Source organism: Cladophialophora immunda (assembly GCF_000835495.1).
Source record: "Cladophialophora immunda strain CBS 83496 unplaced genomic scaffold supercont1.4, whole genome shotgun sequence".
Classification (NCBI taxonomy): Eukaryota; Fungi; Ascomycota; class Eurotiomycetes; order Chaetothyriales; family Herpotrichiellaceae; genus Cladophialophora; species Cladophialophora immunda.
The window spans coordinates 2136239-2155952 of record NW_015622544.1 but is presented as its reverse complement, the minus strand read 5'-3'; the positions used below and the strand labels follow the sequence as shown (position 1 = coordinate 2155952).

The 19714-nt window shown below is 53.7% G+C and overlaps 7 protein-coding genes across 10 annotated transcripts; 3 read left to right on the top strand and 4 right to left on the bottom strand.

The window, feature by feature from the left end:
• Window positions 1–103: 103 nt before the first annotated feature.
• Window positions 104–1833, top strand: PV07_07145 (uncharacterized protein). Its single transcript, XM_016394204.1, has one exon. The coding sequence runs from the start codon at window positions 200–202 to the stop codon at window positions 1664–1666; it is 1467 nt and encodes a 488-aa protein (XP_016247623.1). The 5' UTR covers window positions 104–199; the 3' UTR covers window positions 1667–1833.
• On the bottom strand, window positions 1676–4248 carry PV07_07144 (uncharacterized protein). The gene has a single exon (XM_016394203.1). The coding sequence runs from the start codon at window positions 4077–4079 to the stop codon at window positions 2211–2213; it is 1869 nt and encodes a 622-aa protein (XP_016247622.1). The 5' UTR covers window positions 4080–4248; the 3' UTR covers window positions 1676–2210.
• Window positions 4249–4405: 157 nt separating this feature from the next.
• PV07_07143 (uncharacterized protein) lies at window positions 4406–6355 on the top strand. The gene is made up of 3 exons (XM_016394202.1): window positions 4406–4707; window positions 4778–4862; window positions 4982–6355. Exons 1-3 carry the CDS (start codon window positions 4618–4620, stop codon window positions 6088–6090), a joined length of 1284 nt encoding a protein of 427 aa, XP_016247621.1. The 5' UTR covers window positions 4406–4617; the 3' UTR covers window positions 6091–6355.
• A 947-nt stretch (window positions 6356–7302) lies between these two features.
• PV07_07142 (uncharacterized protein) lies at window positions 7303–9304 on the bottom strand. Its single transcript, XM_016394201.1, has one exon. It carries the CDS (start codon window positions 8783–8785, stop codon window positions 8030–8032), a length of 756 nt encoding a protein of 251 aa, XP_016247620.1. The 5' UTR covers window positions 8786–9304; the 3' UTR covers window positions 7303–8029.
• An 11-nt stretch (window positions 9305–9315) lies between these two features.
• On the bottom strand, window positions 9316–11857 carry PV07_07141 (uncharacterized protein). Its single transcript, XM_016394200.1, has 2 exons — window positions 11609–11857; window positions 9316–11536 (listed from the first exon to the last, which is right to left on the bottom strand). Exon 2 carries the CDS (start codon window positions 10591–10593, stop codon window positions 10264–10266), a length of 330 nt encoding a protein of 109 aa, XP_016247619.1. The 5' UTR covers window positions 10594–11536; window positions 11609–11857; the 3' UTR covers window positions 9316–10263.
• Window positions 11858–12188: 331 nt separating this feature from the next.
• On the top strand, window positions 12189–15880 carry PV07_07140. Of its 4 annotated transcripts, XM_016394199.1 has the most exons (4): window positions 12189–12681; window positions 12838–12982; window positions 13046–15113; window positions 15164–15880. In XM_016394199.1, the coding sequence occupies exons 2-4, from the start codon at window positions 12852–12854 to the stop codon at window positions 15311–15313; spliced, it is 2349 nt and encodes a 782-aa protein (XP_016247618.1). In that variant the 5' UTR covers window positions 12189–12681; window positions 12838–12851; the 3' UTR covers window positions 15314–15880. The 4 variants fall into 4 exon arrangements, with proteins under 4 accessions (XP_016247618.1, XP_016247616.1, XP_016247617.1 ...); XM_016394197.1 differs by having other exon boundaries at window positions 12838–15113; XM_016394198.1 differs by having other exon boundaries at window positions 12189–12982.
• Window positions 15881–16549: 669 nt separating this feature from the next.
• Window positions 16550–17228, bottom strand: PV07_07139 (uncharacterized protein; the record flags this gene model as incomplete). The annotated part of the gene is made up of 2 exons (XM_016394195.1): window positions 17028–17228; window positions 16550–16964 (listed from the first exon to the last, which is right to left on the bottom strand). Exons 1-2 carry the CDS (start codon window positions 17126–17128, stop codon window positions 16550–16552), a joined length of 516 nt encoding a protein of 171 aa, XP_016247614.1. The 5' UTR covers window positions 17129–17228.
• Window positions 17229–19714: the final 2486 nt, after the last annotated feature.

Below are 19714 nucleotides of genomic sequence, written 5' to 3'. Positions count from 1 at the left end.
AGGGAACAGAAAGGGGCATGAGCATTCTTGGCAAGGCTGGGTTATGACTCGCGATCGATAAATAACGTCACATGTATCGAGTCATTTAAGCATGCGGTCGTCCACCACCAGTGGCTGCCTACTGCATGATACCTCAAGTAAATGTCTCGTCTTGCCGCATATAAAGTGTCTATCAGACCTGCCTTCAGGCCAGGACTTCATGGCTTCCTCACAAGCGAGTCAAGCCCTTATACGACGGTCATCGGTGGACGATGTTGCTCTTATGCCCCCGCCACCTCTCAAGCGGATAAAAAGACCACCAAAAGTTCTGGACGAGGACGAATATACAAAGGCGCTGTCCGACATCATTGCGCGCGACTACTTCCCCGGCCTGCTCGAAAGCCAGGCGCAGCATGACTACTTAGCTGCGTTAGACTCTGGAAACGAGTCTTGGATTGTGGAGGCAGCGCAGAAATTGAGACAGGTGGCAGCGCCCGCAACGGGCAGCAAGAGAAGGTCAGCGCGGAACACTCGATTCGACAGGACCCCTTCAGCAACGCCCCGAACAGTGGGAGATACGCCAGTGGGATATACGGGGAGCGAGACACCCGTGACGGTCGCTGGGACCGAAGTTGAGGAAGAGGAGGAGCGGCAAAAGCAGTTGGATACAGCGAGATTCTCGCTGGGTTCTTTCCAGGCGAAGTACACGTCGGAGGACAATGAGTCCTTCAACGCTCTCCTTGACACACAAAACCAAAAACGCCGCGAAAAGCACGCCCACCTCTGGACCCAGGATCAGCGACTCCCCTCTGCAAGGCAAATCGCGCACCGCGCCCGGGAGGCCCGACTCCTCAAGGAGCGCGAAGAAAATGAAGCGGCGGGAAAAGCCATGATCCCTATGACCTCAGGAGCGACAGACGCCCGTCTTGCGAGACCCGACGCTTGGAAAATCAAGCGTCCCGACAACAGCTTCATGTTCAATGTGACCTCCGTAGACGAAGACGGGGTCCAAACCGTGCAGGAAGTCAAGGAGCAAAACTCCAAGGCCGGCCCCAAGCAAGTGGTTCACGCAAATACACGATTTCCGCCGATGCAATACGTCGACGAACCTGGTCCGGTCCCTCCTTCACCGTCGCTCAACACGGACATCATTGAGCAACGGACCGCGCACAAGAGACAGCGGGAGGGTAGCGATCTGGCGACCACGACCGACTTCCCGGGAAGCGAGACTCCGCGTGTCAACGGCTACGCATTCGTCGAGGAAGACGAGCCCGAAAACCTGCCGTCCGCCGCGGACCCATCGGCTCCCAGTTACCGCGATCTCCTGGCCGGGCAGGTCGGCGACGGCACGCCCAACCCGTTCAAGATCGGCGAGATCCGCAAACGCGAGGATCTGCATCTGAGGATGTTGGAGAAGCAGGCGAGGAAGAAGCGGGACAAGGAGCGGGAGACGGTCAAAACGCCCAGTTCTGTGTTTGGGGCCGGTGTGAAGACGCCCTCGACGGCGGCGGCAGCAGCAGCAGCAGCGGGAAACATGACCCCCGCGGCAAGACGGCTGATGGCGAAGCTGGGCGGGAAGACACCCGTGAGAACTGGCCTGGAACTTGGGGTGGGAGCGGACGGCGTCGACGCGAAGGAGATGTGGACTCCTGGACGGACGCCGCGGAGGAGGCACGCTGGGAAGTGACTCTTTGATGTTCCCTCTCTATAAGAGTGGCTCCCTCTGCGCACCTACAGATACAGAGTGTGCGGCGTGTGTGCGTGAAGTAAACTAAGCCATCCTTAGGCCCTCTCCCCCACGTCCAATAGACCAAATAACATGACTACGAATGAGCAGAACATTTGCGCTCCTTAGACGTTTAGTCTATTCCGTCCGAACTGCCCCCTTTCCAAGTCTCCGACGAGAAAGCATTGTCTGTCGAAATCACCAGGCGAGGTTCTACGGTGGGAAAGAGGCGTCCACGCCTGAGAGTCCTCTTTTCCACATACCAATGTGCAGCGCTGCGGGTGGATTGCACACAATGCACTGAAGGAGGCCATGCATGGGAGACCGAAACAAGCCGTCGCCGTCGGCAAGGGGCGAGCCATTCGACAAAGCAGACAGACAGAGACAGAATAGATGGAATGTTTCTTTTCCGGGATGGAGGAAAACACAGCACCGTGAATGAATGACTTGTGCAAAAAAACCGGTCCTTGTATTCGTAAACTCGGGACGCTCTCTAGAGCCGTTTCTAGAGCATGTTCCCTAATCCCAGGACAAACACCAACAACGCCATGCTATACACGCTCGGGTGCAAAACCGTGCTCCCGCTCAGATAATACGCCGCGCCCAAATAGCTGCAACTGATGACCCCTTCCGACTCGTTGACTCGTCTGCCGTAGCTATCCTCCAGGCCCTTGCCCCGCAGTGGACACGCGAATCCCAGGCTCGCGGGACAGCTCTGCACGAGGTCGTAACACAGGTCTTCGCAGGGCAGGACTTCCTTGTACGGTCCCGGTTGGATGGACGTGTCGATGAGCGGGTTCCGGGAAGAGTTCGTGGCGACGGCATCGAGCAGGGCTTGGTTGACGTTGAACTGTGACGGGTCAGATGAGATGCTCGAGCCATTGATGAACGGCTGCCCCAAGTTCCGGGGCTTGAGAAAGGAAGCCGAGCTCGAGAAGTCGGCGCAACGGGGAATGGTCACGGCGCAGAGCCATTGTTTGTATGCCCGGGCGCAGTCGTCGCAGTTGCGGGCGAGAGAGTATTGAGCGCTGGAGGTTGTGTTACAAGGGATTTGTTGCAAGGAGTAGTTGAAGTATTGGTACATTTGCGCCGCGTGGGAATCGTACAGTGCCGCCAAATCCGGGAGACCGGTCTCTGGCGAGAATTTGTCCGGGTTGGTGGGAACGGCATAGGCCACTTCGGAACAGAACGAGAGGTTGTACATCAGGGCACAGTTGTTTTCGGTCTTGGTCTCGAATTCCATAGCTGCCCAGACGGTGCCACCGCCTCCAACCACGCCGGCGCCCGAGTCTGTCGAGTTCCCCTGCATGACAAGCATACCCCAGTATTTCGAGGTCGAGTTCAGACCCGTAATGTAGAACTGCTCTTTTGGCTTGCCGCCCAAGCCTCGGTTGGTCATTTGGGCGACATTTTGGTTGGCGATGTTATCGATATTCGCGGCCAGCTGGGCGTTGTTTTTCAAGCCGCAGAACGATTTCTGGACTCCAAGAATTGCCCGTTCTTTCTGATTCGAAGCGAAGACACCCCACGGAGGACTTAGCTTCATCCATTCTTGATAGACAGTCTGATTGGGAAGAGCTTGTGTGGTATCATTTGTAATCAAAAGGGCTGCATGGTTGTCCCCATCGACGAAATACAGATTCTTCACTTCTGGGTCCTTGAAGCCGTAGAAAGGCGCATCGATCGATGCCGCGATATTGTAATTCCAGATGCCCGAGAATTCCGTGGTGTTGGGCGCAGATATTCCCACGTACACGTCACTGTCAGCGTCCGCCTCAAAGATCGCATACCCTCCATCAACTGTAAGGGTCTGTTGATCGGGGTCACTGGATCCCGGACCTGGTTTCTGGTTCGACTCGGACATGGAGATGTACATCTGCAATTGTGGAGGTACCGCATTGGTCGTATTGGGTGAGGGCTGCAGACAAGTGTTGAGAGTAATGTAGACTCTGCTTCCTGCCTGCCTCCTTCTGAGTTCGTGTTGTTCCGGCAGTAACTCTGATTCCTCTAGCTTTTCGCCTGGCAGACCAACCCCAGGCGTCCCGTGGGGACCATCAATTGCATCCTTTGGAAACACCCAGTTCTGGGTCTCGCCCACCTCAATGTTACTGTTCGCAGGGTCGTTGTTGGCAAGCGCCGAGACTCCAACCTCAGCGCGGTTTGTTATTCTATGCTCCTCCGTCTCTTCCCTATCGTTCTCGTCTGGTATAACGTAAAAATTGTGGTCTTCAGAAGATATCCGAGAGGAGTCAGCCTCCAGGGCATAAGCGAAGGATGGTTTTGTCAAAGTTAGGTATAATAGCAACAGGACGACAGAGGCCGAGAGACATGCTGTAAACCTTGCTTGTAAAGGGGTCAACTTGATAGGCGGCATCTTGAAGGCCGGCTTCGACTCGGTGCGCTTGATGAGGGAAGGAGAGGCAGTGAGCGAGTATTACAGGGACATTGTGGCGCGTGCTAAAGAGCTGCATGTAACGGCGGCAGCAGGGAGTCTTGACTTCAGGAGGTGCAACGAATGGTGAGCGAGACTGAGCATTGGGATGTGGACAATTGTGTCGAGGAGGCGCAGGTTACGAATCGGTCAGATCTGAGCCTCGTCTAGCCTTGTCCAGCCTTGTCCAGCCTTGCAGACCCCGCTTGGGGGGACTTTTTGTTCCGTTCCGGTACGAAGCGACAGACGTAGGCACATAACATACACCGTAACCCGTCGTGCTCATCTCCTTGGGCTAGAGTAGAGTATTCACGATTTCCCCAGCAAGGACTCAAGCAATTGCACAGGAAGGGCCATTGCCAGACCACTTGGCCGCAGACTCCAAGGCATACATGTCCCGTCGGCAAAAGGCATAAGCCTAGGGCTTTCGAACTGTTCCCAAGCCCCTTTCGACAAGGCTACATTACCCTCGCGTTGCGCCATGGCAGAGACGTGTGAACACAAGCCGGCTATCGGCTGTGCTCTGACCGCAGTGCCTGGATGCTGCGCCTGCGCAGACAAGAGACCGCTCGTATGCCATTTCCCACCCCCGTTTCTCTGCCCTTTCCGATGCCTCCATTCCTCTACTGACACCACCCCAGGCAACTGCCTACCCGCTCTACATTGACGGCCAAGGCATGAGACTTCAAGGCAGGCGCTGGCAACGCTACTGCTGGAAGTGTCGTGGTACGTGCAGCAACCATGTTCCTTTACTTTCTGCTCATACCATGTCATCATCGCCGGCATCACCGAATTCCAACTTTCAGTCGCTCGCTCATTAACATATTGTTAATTTGCATCGTAAGATTACTGGAATCTACACTCACAGTCTACAACACCTGCGTCTGACCCTTCAGACCCTCCCATTCCCCATGCTACAGTTCTGTCGGACCAGCCCGCAGTTCCACCGAGTGACAACATGGACCGTCCACATCACAATCCCTTCCTGCTCTCCAATTCCCAGCAGCAATCGTGGTCTTTTGACGGTGTAAACGATGGACATCAAACCACTGTCAGTGAGTGGACTTCACTTATCTTCGGCCCAACCTACAGTCCCAGCGGCACCGGACAACCCAGGGATCCCAGAACATCGGCTGAGCCCCAAATGAACGAAACCCTACATGATATGAATCAGTCTCGACGGGCCCGTGAAGCGAGGCTACCCCATGCAACCCAGCTGGGAGAGCGCCGTCCGCAACCCAGGTCACAGAGAACCGCGGTCCGCCAGCCGAACCCAAATGGTGATTCAGACCCGTCGACCGCGAGAAGGGGGCGAATAGCCCATTTTACAAATCCATTCGGTACAAGAGAGGAAATCGAGTCCGAAAGTTATCAGAGTCCCATCTCCGCAATGTTTGGTCGAGCTTGGAATCGCTATAGACAAGCGGAAGAGCAGAGATCATCTATTGAGCATGGGCCTTTAGGCGTTCAAGAAACGCAAACAGAAGTCTCGGCCAGTATTCTGGGCACTGGGCCGCCCCGGAACGGGGATACAGAATGGCGAGGCGGTCCCATGGCGAATTATCCGCGGCGAAGGGACGAACAAGAATTATTCGAAAGATTCGGAATCTCGTTGCGAGTAGCGGATGCGCCTGGGCGCGAGCAAGACAACCCTCATACACACCCTCAGGTCAATCCTATCGACTCTCAGCTTCATCGGCCACGATCGCTTGAGCCGCAGGAGATGACTGTTAATATCGCCTGCAGAATATGTTGTGAGCAGAAGGTTGACACATTGTTAGAGCCCTGCATGCACGTCGCCATTTGTCGCTGGTGCTCAGATCTGATCCTTGAACGAGTCCGGCGGCCTCGCTCCCTTCTGGAACAGCTGGACGGGGTTGGTGGCGATGGTAGGTTGAAATGTCCGATTTGCCGCCGTTACGTCGCACGTGCAAGAAGAGTATTTCTGTCTTGAAGGTCAAAGCTACGTCGAATTGCAGTGTCGGATCTTCAGATTGAGGCCGGGGATTGCGAGGGTATCCAGAAACTGCCCAAGCGACGTTCATTCAAGGCTGGCTTCGCTGTACAGGTGGCTATAATGTACGAGATCCATGTGCATGTCTTGTGAGCGTGGGGTGAATTTGGAGCTGATTCTGTTCGGCTTGCATGTCATGTGCATATTGTCCCCCATATAGATGAGCCAAAAGATTGTCTTGTTCACGATCACCGGAAGCATTCACAGCCTCCGTGCAGAGGTCTTCTCGACTGCGGAAACCGGGGTTGCTTGTAGTTTAACTTCATCGCTTACATTCGTTCGAGCAGGCATAGCCATTGGGGTAGCCCCCGCGCTCGAGGCTACTATGGCTCCGAATCAACCAGCCACTGGACAGCACGATGGCGGCGGACGGGGATATAGGTATTCTTTTCCGGGTGTCTCTCTTTGTAGACGTTTCTTCTCACATCCCGACGCCCACTAGGTGACGCAAGTGAGCGTCTACCCACGGATTCAGATTTCGGGCGCCAGTGTCAGGGAAACCTGGGAAGTTCATACAATGACAATGACAATGCGAGGTCAGCGTGTATAAGTATGGATGGGAACAGAATCGGAGTACTAGAAGGGGGGCAGCAGTAGCAGCAGCAGCCAAACGAGACAAGTCCTCCCTCCCTCCTCCACCGCCGGCGGATAGAGGACAGCGGACCCCCTTCCAGAGCCGCTTTGAACCCCCTGTGATGGAAGCGTAGGCAAGAAGTCGAAAGATGCTCAACGGGAGAGGAGAGTGGAACTCGACATCGGCAAAAGAAATACAAATCGGGCATGCGATTTCAATGTAACACACAGCGAAAAAAAAAGGGAGATGGAGATTTGAGCGAAATGGATCCCGTAACCGTCGCAAACTCGAACGTGGCGTTGGGAGTATTACTCAGTAAAGGGGGGTGTTCCAGAGACAAGAGACGAGGAAAACATAACTGCTACAATCTCTCGACGACTCGAGTGTACTCGACTCCGAGGGACGCAATTGACTTACCATCGCGGCGCGGCCGTGGTGGAGCACCATATTAATGCAAATTGAAAAAACGAATGGAATCCATCAAAACGGGTGGATGGAGGAAATGGTCGAAGTGCGATAGGGGAGAAAGGCAGAGGAGAGGTAGGGTCTTTTTTTGGTTGATTTCTCTCTCTTCCGTTCTATTCTTTTCTCTTTTTTTTCCCCTTGTGGCGCAGGTTGGAAAAGAAAAATGAAGAGGGACAGACGGACCTTTCTCGAGTCACCGAGAACCCTTCGAGTCATGCTGTCGGACGAGAGAAGTTTTCTTTATCCGAGTCAGAATCCATCTCCGCCAGCCTCAGGGGGTCTCCTTCACCTTTGGAGTCAGGAGAGATTTCGTCGTCCCATGATAGGAGGCCTAGGATGGGACACAGTTCTGCCTGCCATGATCCTGGGAGCTGGAAGTCTGTATTTCGCTCACCCCTTTCTTGCAGATTCTTGTGGGTTGCCGCTTGTCATGGTTCCCTGCCTTTTGAGCAAGGACAGGTGATTGAAGAGATGGGGCAATTCGAGAATTCAGCTGTCCCGAAAATAGAACAGGGGTAGTGTGAAGAGAGGACGGATTGACGCGATGCTTGTCTCCCAAAGGTGGTTGTTCCCGGCCCGTCCTCGACGGCAATCACTTCAACAGCGGGAAGAAGCAAGGACGGGTCTGGAAGACTCGGCACGTACCTCTCTCTTTGCCTTTCCTCGGAGCAGCTGATAAAGTAATTTGGGGGGGCACGGCTTGTAAAAGGAAGGTGAACACTTTTCCTCGTATCTGCTCGCTCAGCCTTACCATTTTGACCCTCACACCGGTTTCACACGTTGCCGTTGCCCCATTTTTTTTTGTTGCCTTGGGCTTGGGACGTTAGTTTTTTTTTCCTCTTACATCTCTTTCTGGTATTCTGAAAAGGCCTTATTTTGGGGGCGAGGCGGAGTAGCTTCGATGAGATCATGGGTGTAACTTCCAGCCCAAGAATCACGGAGCTTACCAACTTTGTTCAACAACGACAATTTTGATAAGAGGCGCTGAAGATCAGGCCGATTCTCACTCTCCAGCCAGTCGCAAGCCACTCTAATTCTCGTTCGCACCACGAACGTCTGATAGAGAATAAACTCCCTCGCGCCTCGGTCCAATAGGTCTCTGTTCAGCCCGGAGTTCAATGAACCCAAGTCCCGGTCAGTTTCGGGTACAGTCGCCTTGCAGATGATGCACGGCAAGGAACATCCATATCCAAACATCACTCCATTGGTTCGGAGTATGCAACGGCAAATTCGTGACGAGCAGGTCAGTTGACGGTTTGTTTGCGTCGAGGCCAGCCCATTTGGAGCCACGCAGACTGTGCGGCCCAACCGTGTGACAGGCAAAGTCTTCATGACATGCCTCAAGCAGCACACTGCAATTTTAGTGCTGTAGAGCATTGTGAACTCGTTGGGTGGAAGTAAAACTCGTCGTTGGTGAAACACCCAATCTGTGTGCGCGTAGCTCAGGGAGAGCGGAACCTTCGGTACAAGATACGAGGAAGCGAAGACGCCCAAACTGGCCTGGACATCGGGCGCAGGCCTTAAGCCAGCACCCGTTGATACAGACAAATCCGTACTGTTGCAGGCGGGGTGGATGAATCCGCTTAAAAGATGCATATCCACGGCATTCGCGTAAGGCTGTCGCAGAGACAAGGCGTTCCTAAAAGATCGAACGAATAAGCCCAGCCGAGCACGCGGGTACACCACCACCCTAGATTGACCAAGAGGAAGGTGAGATCAAGACTTGAGGAGGCCGAAGACGTGGATAAAGGGAGAATGGCGGTGGCCCCCCGAGAAAAGGGAATTGAAGGCACACAACAAATATGTCCGTGCCGAGTCAGTCCTAAAGTTACATCTCAGTGTCAGCCCGTTCTTCGGGTAATGAGAATCGGTTGCCTTTTCTGCCTTTTGACCCCTCACAGGGCTAGGGCACATTCCGTTGCGAAATGAACATGAACAGGCACGGGCACAGGCACGGGCCCTCCAGGGAGTAAGGGTTTTCAAGACTGGGGAAGCCTTCGTGCCAGTCACATAAGGCACGAAATATCAAGTTTCAGACATGTCCCCCGCTTTGATCGTTCAGTCTCGCAAATGTTTGGGGGGCAGGATCACAGAAGGCGACCAAAGAAACATGAGACAGTAGATTTCTGGCTGATGCGGATGAGGTTGACAAATGATTCGTGCGAGCGGGCCCGAAGAAGATCTAAGCTGCATGGTGACAACCGGTGAGGCTGAGGCTGACCGGCTTAGGGGAGAACATACTTGGTACAGGCACATGATGAAACACACCAAGAACATGCTCACCTGAAAGCTCTTGGACTCGCAAAAGAGTACGTCCACGTCTACATGAGGCTGATATTCCATCGACTTGAGACACATGCATCCCATTGGCGATATGTCTGCACTGGTGTCTGGAGATCCCCGTAGTGGTTCATCTCTTGAACGATGCGCGACGAGACCACCAATACGAGGCCATTCATTTCCCCTAGCACAACGTTCTGCTTCGGATGCTGGCCTCAATCGGTTACCGATGGCCGGTGCAATGGTCAACTTGGTCGAAAGAGGACATGCACAGCCAACAGGTTGCCTTCCAGCTGCATATAATCAGGTTGAGGGCCACCCGCACTCAGTTGCGGAAGCAATCATGACCCAAGGCATGCAAGGGCCGTCCATCGAAACCATAGCTCGAATTGGGGGAAGAGGGTCAGCAGGAGACGTGGCCTGAAACGGAAAGTGCTGCTTTTTTAGACGACGTCCTCGCTTTGTTTCGCAACACGCCTGAGGCTTTTCGAGAATCAGACAGTTCCTAGATACCTAATACCAGCAAGCTGTCGCAGAGTCGAGTGCGCAAGCCAAAGCGTCCGCAGGACGCGAGGAGACCACTCCAGCCACGGCCATGACGATGTCTGACCAAGGCATCTGGGAAAAAGGCTGTGGGGTTGCAATAATTCATCGCAAGAAGTCTCAGGCGACATGCTATTACCGGCATGGGCCGACATTTTGTTCTCCACTGTACTTCCGTCTTCGTCCGTTCCGTGACTCTTTCTTGCGAGGCCTCGTAGAGAGCAACGTGGGCTCATGGAACGACCTTCCTTCTAAGTATCGAGTGATTGGACCTGGAGCGAAAGTGGCAAAGACATGGCTGATACGAGGTGCTTGAAGACACACCTCATTGGCATGAAGAGCCTGGTCATCCATCTAAGCCGCCATTTGCTCGGAGCTGTTGCACAGAGGAAGAAACAGATCCGGCCGGCGGAAGCGCTATTTGAATCTCCCTCATCACTCAATGACAACGTGCAAGCACTCACGACGGAAAATCCATGTGGCAAGACATGAGATCCGTGGCGTGAAGGCAAAGCGACCTCGCAGTTGCCTAAGGGTGGCGAAATGCTCTCTCGCTTCTGCATGACGGCGCAGCGACCCATCAACCAACAGCCGAACCAATGAGACAAAGAGCATGCTTTTTATCGGTCCAAGATGCACGTGGAATGAAGATGAGTAAGTATGAAGCTGCTTCATGAGTTTTGGGGGGAGATTCCGCAGGCAGAAGGCACAAAAGTGAGGTGCAGGACTCGCAGGAATCGCTCCGAAGGGAGTGTGCTGGAGGTTGCTCGCGATTGTTATACGGCGATGACCTTGCAGAGGACAGAGCCGAGGTTTTGTCCATCAAGTGTAGAGTACAAGAAAGGCTCCAAACGCATGCAGTGTGACCGTGTTACCTTTGCTGTCACTTCATGGACAACCATCATCGGTTGAGAAAGGAGGCAGGCGAGTCACTGCTGGAAGCTTTGAGCAGTCGACACGAGAGGCCGGTGTCTTTGAAGCTGATGAGCCTGTCCAACGTGTCAAGCTTGATATTGGATCCTTCCTAGCCTTTGGAGATATGATTGTATTCTGTGAGGTGTGTGTGTGTATCCTTCTCTTTCCGACGTAGCACGGCCTTCCTTCGACGCCTTATCAAGTTATTCCACCTCTTTTGTGCAAGCAGGATCTCAATGGCAGCGACGGCGGCGTAGTCTCCGTGATGGATTGTAACGACGTAGGATGCAGTCAGGGGAACGGGTTTCTTCGGAGGAGAGAAGAGCTAGACGTATAAGGAAGCGTTGAGATTTGGTCAGCAGCCCGTCCAGTGTTCACCACTGCAAAGTATCACTGTCTACACCCGAATCCGTTGAACCAGTGTAACGTCAAAGAGGCTGTCCTGCGTCGTGCTTTGGATCATCTCGATCAACCACCGCAAGAGTTCAAGGGTAGAAGGGGAGTTCAGAGAATGAAACAGTAGTCCATACGTCAGTCTCGAGATGACTTTTCAGAGGATAGGCAAAGAGTGAGGCATGGACGATGTAGATCACAGCGCATCCTCCTGCTCTGCTGGCAAGCGATTAATGCCTTGGACGTAGGAGGACAAGATTTAACATCCCAGCCGCTTCACCGACTTACGCTTAGAGGCGGAAAACGAAGAAGGCAGCCTCGACCCCCAAAGTTCGTTGGTTCGCATGTTCAAAGGTGGTTGGGTGTGAAGGGATGTTGGAGGGGAGGGAGGACAGATAGCAACAAGCTGGCTCGCTGGGCGGGCGAACATGGCATAGCAACCTAAAATGAGGCCATGACGCAGGCGTCGTCGCTATTGCCAATAGTGCCTGCACGGAGGCAGATCGATGGAACCAGCACATGTAGGCCAACTTCTACCTATAAAATGAATCATCAGGCTGAGGAACTCGGCTCGGCGCCTGGCTGCATAATCTAACTTGGGAATAAAAAATGTTTGGTCTACCGGCCAGAGCCTCAGGGGAAGGGGGGGGGAAGTACAGAGTGCAGCCTTATGGTGGACCAGATGGTTTGTCCTGGTGGGAAAGAGAAGAGTGGTGAAGGGGGGAGAAGCGTCGAGTTGTGACTCATTCACATGTCGATACGCGAGGACAAATCATGGGGTTGAAAGACGAGTTCGGAGGCTATAAATCCAGCCTCAATTCCCCTCGACGGTGAGAAGATTTTAGCCATCTTCACTATAGGTGAGCAACGAGCACACAGCGAGGATACGAGGGCGGATCCATGGAAGGGAGGGGGGGTGAGGGGGTATTGGTGTGGACGAAATGAATGCGGCTCTGTGAGCAGCACTAATACGCAGTAGTGGCTGCCTTTTTTTGAGTGGAGTGGTTCGCGAACCTGGGCCAAAAACACATGCACCTGTTTCTGCCCCACTCGGCCTGTAGGGTGTAGGTGGCACCTCATGGAGATGATGACAGGGAGCTCGACCGACACGCGCAGAGACCGCTTTCGGCGCCTGCAAGGTGCGAGATATTAAGGTCGTCCTGCCAGCGAGCACAAAAGGGAGCCTCTTCGAAATCCTCAATCTCGTGAATCTGTATCCTCTCCCAGACACTAAAAGAGGGTCAGTTCTCTAGATTCACCACTTCTGGGAGCCCAATACCTCGGGACTGTGGCATCGTGGTCCCCTCCCTGTGCACAAGCACCTGATATCTTTCTCTGGCTTGGAGAGAGAGGTGTTTAGGGTAAGTTAGGACCATCCCTCCAGACACAAAATACCCAAAAGCCCCTCCAAAGTCCCTGGCCGCGCCAACTTTGCACATTCGCACACTGCAAGATATTTTCCGGAAGAACTTGACACCGAGGACTGACGCTAAAACCTTTTTGGCCGTTGCTCCTAGGGGCTTTCGATACCATGGCCTATCCGAATCCCGGAGATAAACGGTTACCGCATTTGAGATCCACTCCACCCCGCGGTGGCGGATCGGCCCACACGGCCATTGCCGCTGACTTGTTGGTCCGGAAGCAGCCTCCTCCTCTACCAAGGTACCATTCTCTCTCTCCCTCTTGCTGGCCACCTACCAGGATTCTGAATCTTTCATGGCGTAGGACCGGGAGTTATCAGAACCATACTTCGCCGACAATCAAACAGGAGCCTAGCAAGTCCTTGAACAACTTGAGCCTTGAAGACTCTGCCAGACCTTTCCGACGGGCCAATGAAATAAGATCATCCAACCGCCCAGCAGCCGAATCCGAATGGCGACCCAGCAAGATCGGACCGGGCTCGGCCTCTCCAGCCTACTCTCCCGGCCGCCATGAGCACGAATTCTCACGCATTCACTTTCCACCCCCCGACTCGAGTAGACGGTCGCCTTCAGCAGGGGGCTACCAACCCTCTCAGCAGACACCCGTCCCACACCAGTCTCGTCAGAACAGTCGTACTCTGGCTCAGCACGCAGAGTCGGAAAGGAGATGCTATGATGCACGACCCGCGTCGGCTCACTCGTCCCAGGATGATTTCTCGGCCGAGGCCGACATCAAACCCTTACTCCAGCCTGAAACCCGGCCCATCTCCCAGGAACAGCTCGTCAACGAGGTCAAGGGCATTTACGCTGGCCTTGTCATGGTCGAGAAGAAATGCGTCGAGATATGTGCGCAACAAGCTCAAACCACCACCAAACTCTCCAACGAGCAGTGGCAGGCATTGATCGCCTTACATCGCACCCTCCTCCATGAGCACCATGATTTTTTCCTGGCATCCCAACACCCGACAGCATCACCGGCATTGTGGCGCCTGCCCACAAAGTATGCAATGCCGGCCCGCATGTGGAGGCATGGTATCCATTCTTTCCTTGAGCTGCTCCGTCATCGTCTCCCGTATTCTTTGGAGCATATGCTCAGCTTTGTGTACCTCGCGTATCAAATGATGGGGCTTCTCATGGAATCCGTGCCCGCTTTCCACGAGACCTGGATAGAATGTTTGGGCGACTTAGCTCGCTATCGGATGGCTATCGAAGAAGCTGACCTACGAGATCGAGAGACGTGGTCCAACGTTGCTCGTATGTGGTACCAGAAGGCCGCAGACCGCTCGCCCGACACCGGGAGGATCCAGCATCACCTTGCAGTTCTCGCCAGGCCCAATATTGTCTGCCAATTGTTTCACTACTCAAAGGCCCTTATCTCTGTCAACCCGTTCCCCAACGCCCGGGATTCCATTATGCTATTGTTTAACCCCTTATTGGACGCATGCTCAGGCCAGAAGTCTAGGTTGGATTCGACCCATTCCAAATATTCAAAGCTCGAGAGTTCTCTGGTGACTGCCGCCGGCCTTCTGTTCACCAAGGGTTCCATCGACCAGTATTGCTTTCAGGTTGGCCAGTTTACATCGGAATTGGAGAACCACATAGCTCGATCCGGTGTCAATTGGAAGGTCCAGGGACCCGAGGTGGCTTCTGCGCTCATTGCCTTCCTTCTCGACTATGGGTCGGAAGAGAACTTCCTATGGAAATCCTTCCGTGCTGACCGCGATGGACTTCGAGGCTCCCAGATTGATCCGCAGCAGCAACAGCAGCAGCAGCAGCAGGAATGCAGCTCCACGATCACCCCCGACCCCATGGCCAAACAACGCATTCACAGCGAGTTCTGGGAACAAAATGGACCCATCAATGCAAGCGACTTCCGACAGGCTCCTCCACCTCCGGAACATCGTGTCAATGTCAATTTTACATCGGCAGATGAAGTTACCTCGTACGCTCTTCCCGTCTGGTCCAAGGCTATCTCCATTGTCGCTGCCAAGCTTGGGGACCGCAACATCCTACCCTTCCTCCATCTTACGTTAGCATTCCTTTGGTCACTATCATACGTTCCAGGTGCTCTGATCTACGTCGAAAATTATGTTCCGTGGAGTGTGTTGGTCCTTTCTTTGAACAGTTTGAGCAGATCCGGTGTGGTTGACGCGCACGTCGAATCCAAAGAGTTCCCTCAACAACAGTCTGGCACGGGAAGACAGTTGCCCGAAGACTTTCCCATCCGCGGCCTGGTCTGGGCGCCGTATTATTTCCCGTCGGACTTCTTTGAGGGAGACGTGGTGGATGAAGATGAACGCGCATTGGAACTGCCAAGCCACACAGCACCACGGGCAGAGCGGTGTCTCTGGCTGGGAGTTCGACTTGCATCGGTAAGTCCGGGGACTTTGACTCCTTCCCTTCTGCCGCTGACGCTTCGCAGTTGAATCGCTACATAACATATGACCGCTCCACAAAGCAATTTGGCTGCACCAGCTTTGCTTTGTCGCTCTCGGAGAATGCATCGATGCATACGTTGCGCGTTCAAACGCCCATCACCGCTGAACTTGATCTGCAAATGACCGACGTCTGATTTCGAAGACATCTGGAAGCCGCCAGCGGCGAATCCGGTGGGTAATCGGGCCCGTCAGATTGTTCCGACGTTGTGCTTGACCCATCGCTGCCATTTCGGCTCCGGACGATCTTTCTGGACGAAGGATTTTGATTGCCTTACCCGGCAGTTTATCGAAAGAAATCAACAAACACCTGGACGGGCCCCTGTCAGTGGCCACACTCGGCGTGCACGTCAGAAACGCCAAGTGAGGACGTGTGAGATTGTGCGGAGGCGGACTGTTTGCAATATTTTGGGGGGGAAGCCAACTCAACTAGCTAACAGCAGGCATGGATGGGTGATCCGGGTAGAAAGAAGCCAGGATGGAGGCCGCCTCGACTGTACTTGTTCTTTTTCAAGTAACCAGCAATATGTTGAACACCTTATGCAGCAGACTTCTGAAGCCAATTGACGAGCCACGTGTGTTTTTTTTTCTCCCTTCCTTGACCACAAGTATGCCGTAGGTTGATTGCCATGACCATGTGCGTGGCCGCAGTCTGGAGGGACTTGGCTCTCTGGTTAGATCGGGGAAGACCGATAGGATCTGTGACGAATGGGGGGAGAATAGGAACGTTTTTGGGAAGAGGAGGGAAGGAAGGGGAGGATTGGGGAATATTGGGATAGGCGAAGTAATGAACCGGACCCTAGAGCCTAGACAGACAGCGGTGGACGCGACCCCAGCCCTCTACCTACCTGCCGAACTAGGAACCCAAGAACGACTTTGAGGCTTTGAACAACCCGGCCGCGACAGGTCTACCTACTGTCAAGCCAGCCCAGTATTAAGGGAAACGGCCGATCTGCGTTCTGTCCCTTCCCGGTCTACACCTCGCTCGCTGGAGTAGGGATCTATAACGGCATTTCTTATCTGGGGAGGGAAATCGAATATGCCTGCTTTTCGGAGGAGGAAAAGGGGAGGTTGCAACGAATCTTTTTGAAATAAGACTAGTTAATGCATTTCTAAAAAGAAAAACCTCAGGTCAAAGGGGCTATCATGTTGTCAAGGTGCGCTTGAGAAGCGACGTAATTTTTTACACCGGTTAGGATGATGGGTTACTTCACGTGCCGAAACACTCACAACAGACCCCGCTCATCCCAGACTCCAGAGTTTCAGGTTTCTCTCTCCATGCCAACTTCCCTCATTAGAACCGGCATAGCTGTCCCCCGCACAACCCAGTCTAGCAGCTCTTACTGCAGGCTCCAAAACGTGAGGTGCAATGCCTACTTGTAGTCGAATGTGGAGGCATGGCTTGAATTCTTTCCTTGTCCTGTCTCGCGGCTGTCATGAGACTTTAGGCCTTTGGTCGAAGCAATTGTCTCGACGACGGCGTCAGGCGACTCTGCTGCCGTCAGAGTCGCCATGAACTTGTCGAGCTCGAGCTCCATCCTGGCAACTCGGAGTCTACCGGTGAGCTTGTCTTTGTCGATTGAGGGGTCGTGAACATGGTGCAGCTGGGGAACGCCCTCGGTTGAATGCGAAGTCGCGCAAGAGCTTGAACGCGCCTCCAGCTTGGCGCCAGACATCCTCTTTTCCATGCTTATGTCGATGGCCTCCCGGCTCCTCAGATACACCGACAGCATTGGGTCCTCCGGGACGGTGACCAAGGTGAATGCTGTGAGTGGAATCCGTCGGCGTCTGCAATCCCTCAGGCATCAGCATAGAATACATCTCTTGGAGAGGGAGGGCAAAAGAACACACTCTTCTCTTTTCACTGGAGCCATGACTGGTTTCTTAATACAGAGAGATGTCTTCGCGATACAACGCCTCGAATCCGGCGGGACGCCGCTACTGGGTCTCATCGATATCAATGGCTCGACTATAAGAATAGTTGCAACGCTCCAAAGCTTGGAAATGATGGCAAACAGATGGTCCGGATGACGGCGACAAGCCCTGCATCTGGTGCAGGACCAACGCAATATAACATAAAGGAGGGAGGGAAGGGAGGGAAACGAGAGAAGGGTGGAGGGGGAGCATGATGACCCCCGAAAGAACTGAGCAGGCAGGCACTACGTCCAGCTTGAACCAATGGGAGCGTGACCGCCGAAACTAAGGGCTATCCAGCCTATCAGGCCGCACTAAAGCCTCCGATCCCACAAATCCGTGCATCCTGATTCGATGCATGTGACCTTGGGACTAGCCTTCCTAAGCGGCTTGCGTGCGTGCTGAGATATTTCTCCCGTGCTCTGATCTGCCGGGCTGCATCCTCGGACATTGCTCAGTGAGCCTTAGCCATTGTAGCATCCCTTGTGAGGTCGATAGCGTACATCTGATGGCACCACGGGGACATGCTGAGTCGTGGTGCTGTGGTCACCTCTGGAGGCTGCCTCTCGATGGTGCGGCTCTCTGCCGAGTGGAAGGAGAGGAAGCAATCCCTGGATTGGATGTTGTCGCACGTGCTCACCTTGCCGTGTAGTCGATCCTAGTGCCAGGAGCATCCGCCTTGGTCTGTCGATGAATGAATTGTGCTTCACATCAAGCTGTTCTCTCCTCCCGATTCATGAAGGCTATCCGCCTGCGAGTTGTACATATTGGGCGAGTAGCGTCTTCTTTACTTACCTGAGCGGGTCTAGAGAACTCGGCGGCGGAAAAGAATTGGCTGCTCTGTACTGTGCGATGAATGTAAGAAGTAGAAGGGAGGGACATACCAACAAAACCTGAATCTCCTTGTCTATCAAGATCTGTACTCAGGTGCCAAGACGCCCAGAAGACTGTCTTCTGAAGAGGCTGTGGGAGTCGTAACACGAACTCTCCTTTCCTTACCGGATGGTAGCAACCCAGTCATCGTTGAGACAAGCGTCTATGGTGTGCCTTAGGGACGTCTTCATCCTGACCAACAGAGGATGCACGGAAACAAGTTGAGTGGGCTTATTCCTGGCCTGTGGTTACCCAAGAGTTGTGAATTCGAAGATGGCGTGAGCGACGCACAAGGCTGGCGTCTTGCTGGTCCAACTTGATGCATCCACAGAGTCTGAGTGTGTTTCCAGGCGCAAAATGGTCCCGGAATTGCAAGCAGCAGCGCTTTCGACTCCAAGAAATCCATTGGTGTAGCCTCACTCCTCTAGATATCATACTCGTTGGCCTTTCTCAAATGCAGACCGTGACCAACTTTCCTGACATGTGGATCCCAGGCATGGTGTCGAGAAAGGCCTGGAGTGATCGTCACCCTGAAGCAGGCTGTTTGTAAAGAGTACAACGAGGCTTGATATTTCCATGCACAGCTACTCCATATGAAGTTGCAGTCAATGTTGTCGCCGATGGATAGAGACTCAAGTACAACGTGAATCTGAGTTGTCGTCGAGAGAAAAGTCTCGGTCGAGCGCGCCAGCCTTTGAGCTAGTGCTAATACATTCTAGGACAGCTTCTAGCTTCAGCGCCACAGCAGCACAGCCGCAGCACGTGGCTGGTGAGCTTCGGAACGCGCCGAAGCCTCCCGGACAGTCCTTTTGCGCACCCAGTTCGTTTAGCAATTCGGGAAAACCTATTTTTCCGTCGTCTGCATTCAGCTGCTGCAACCGAGAGCTAGCAGCATATCTCGTAGCCGCTCAGCTCGCCACGCTCTTTTGACTTCTTCTCTCTTCTCCTTCCGTGAGGAGTGTGGCTCGCTGTCAACAAGAGCTGATCCTGTCTCCTGTGCGCAGAGACCGTCGTGGAACCTCACGATCCGCAATAACAAGCACAGTCTCGAGTGTCACTATTCGCTGTATTGTATTTGAAGCCCCAGCCGCATATTGCTGCTCAGCCTCACCAAGGCTGCCCGCTTTCTTCCTTGCCGGACAGCTTGTTTCTGGGTTAGTACAGCTCCCTGAAAGTCAGGGCGACAATGGATAGCAGCGATATGTCGATCACGAGCATTGCTGTTGACGTTGGTCTATACGATTGGCGGTGGCAAATGCTGGCTCAGCCTTAATTCACTGATCGCCACTCTCACAAGAATGCCAACCCCAGACCTTACGAGTATGATGGACAGGTCTCTCTTCCAGTAAAACCGGAGGCCGGCTTTCAAAACCATGGCACCAATTGTGGGATGAGAGATGAGGCAAAGCCTTAGAATCTTCTTTGGGGATGGCCCGTTCGCCACCACCATGAAAGTTTCGACGTCTGTCCTACAAGGGACATGTTGGCTTCTATGCCATGGACACCCCCAGATCATCGCACACTGCTGGCAAGTGCACCCCATGCCGAGGGTACGGTCCTCCTGCTTGTTTCAACACGTGATGCTGCTCTTTTCCTTCGAGCATAGCCCCAATGGCGAATTAAGTACCCAGCACAGTGAGGGATTAAGCTGAGCCTACCACGATGCAACCTCGAATCATCGGAGACTTCACCCTCGTCGTGGCTGGGTTGATGATGCGTGTGACTGTCGCCTGAGGCGAATGATATTCAGA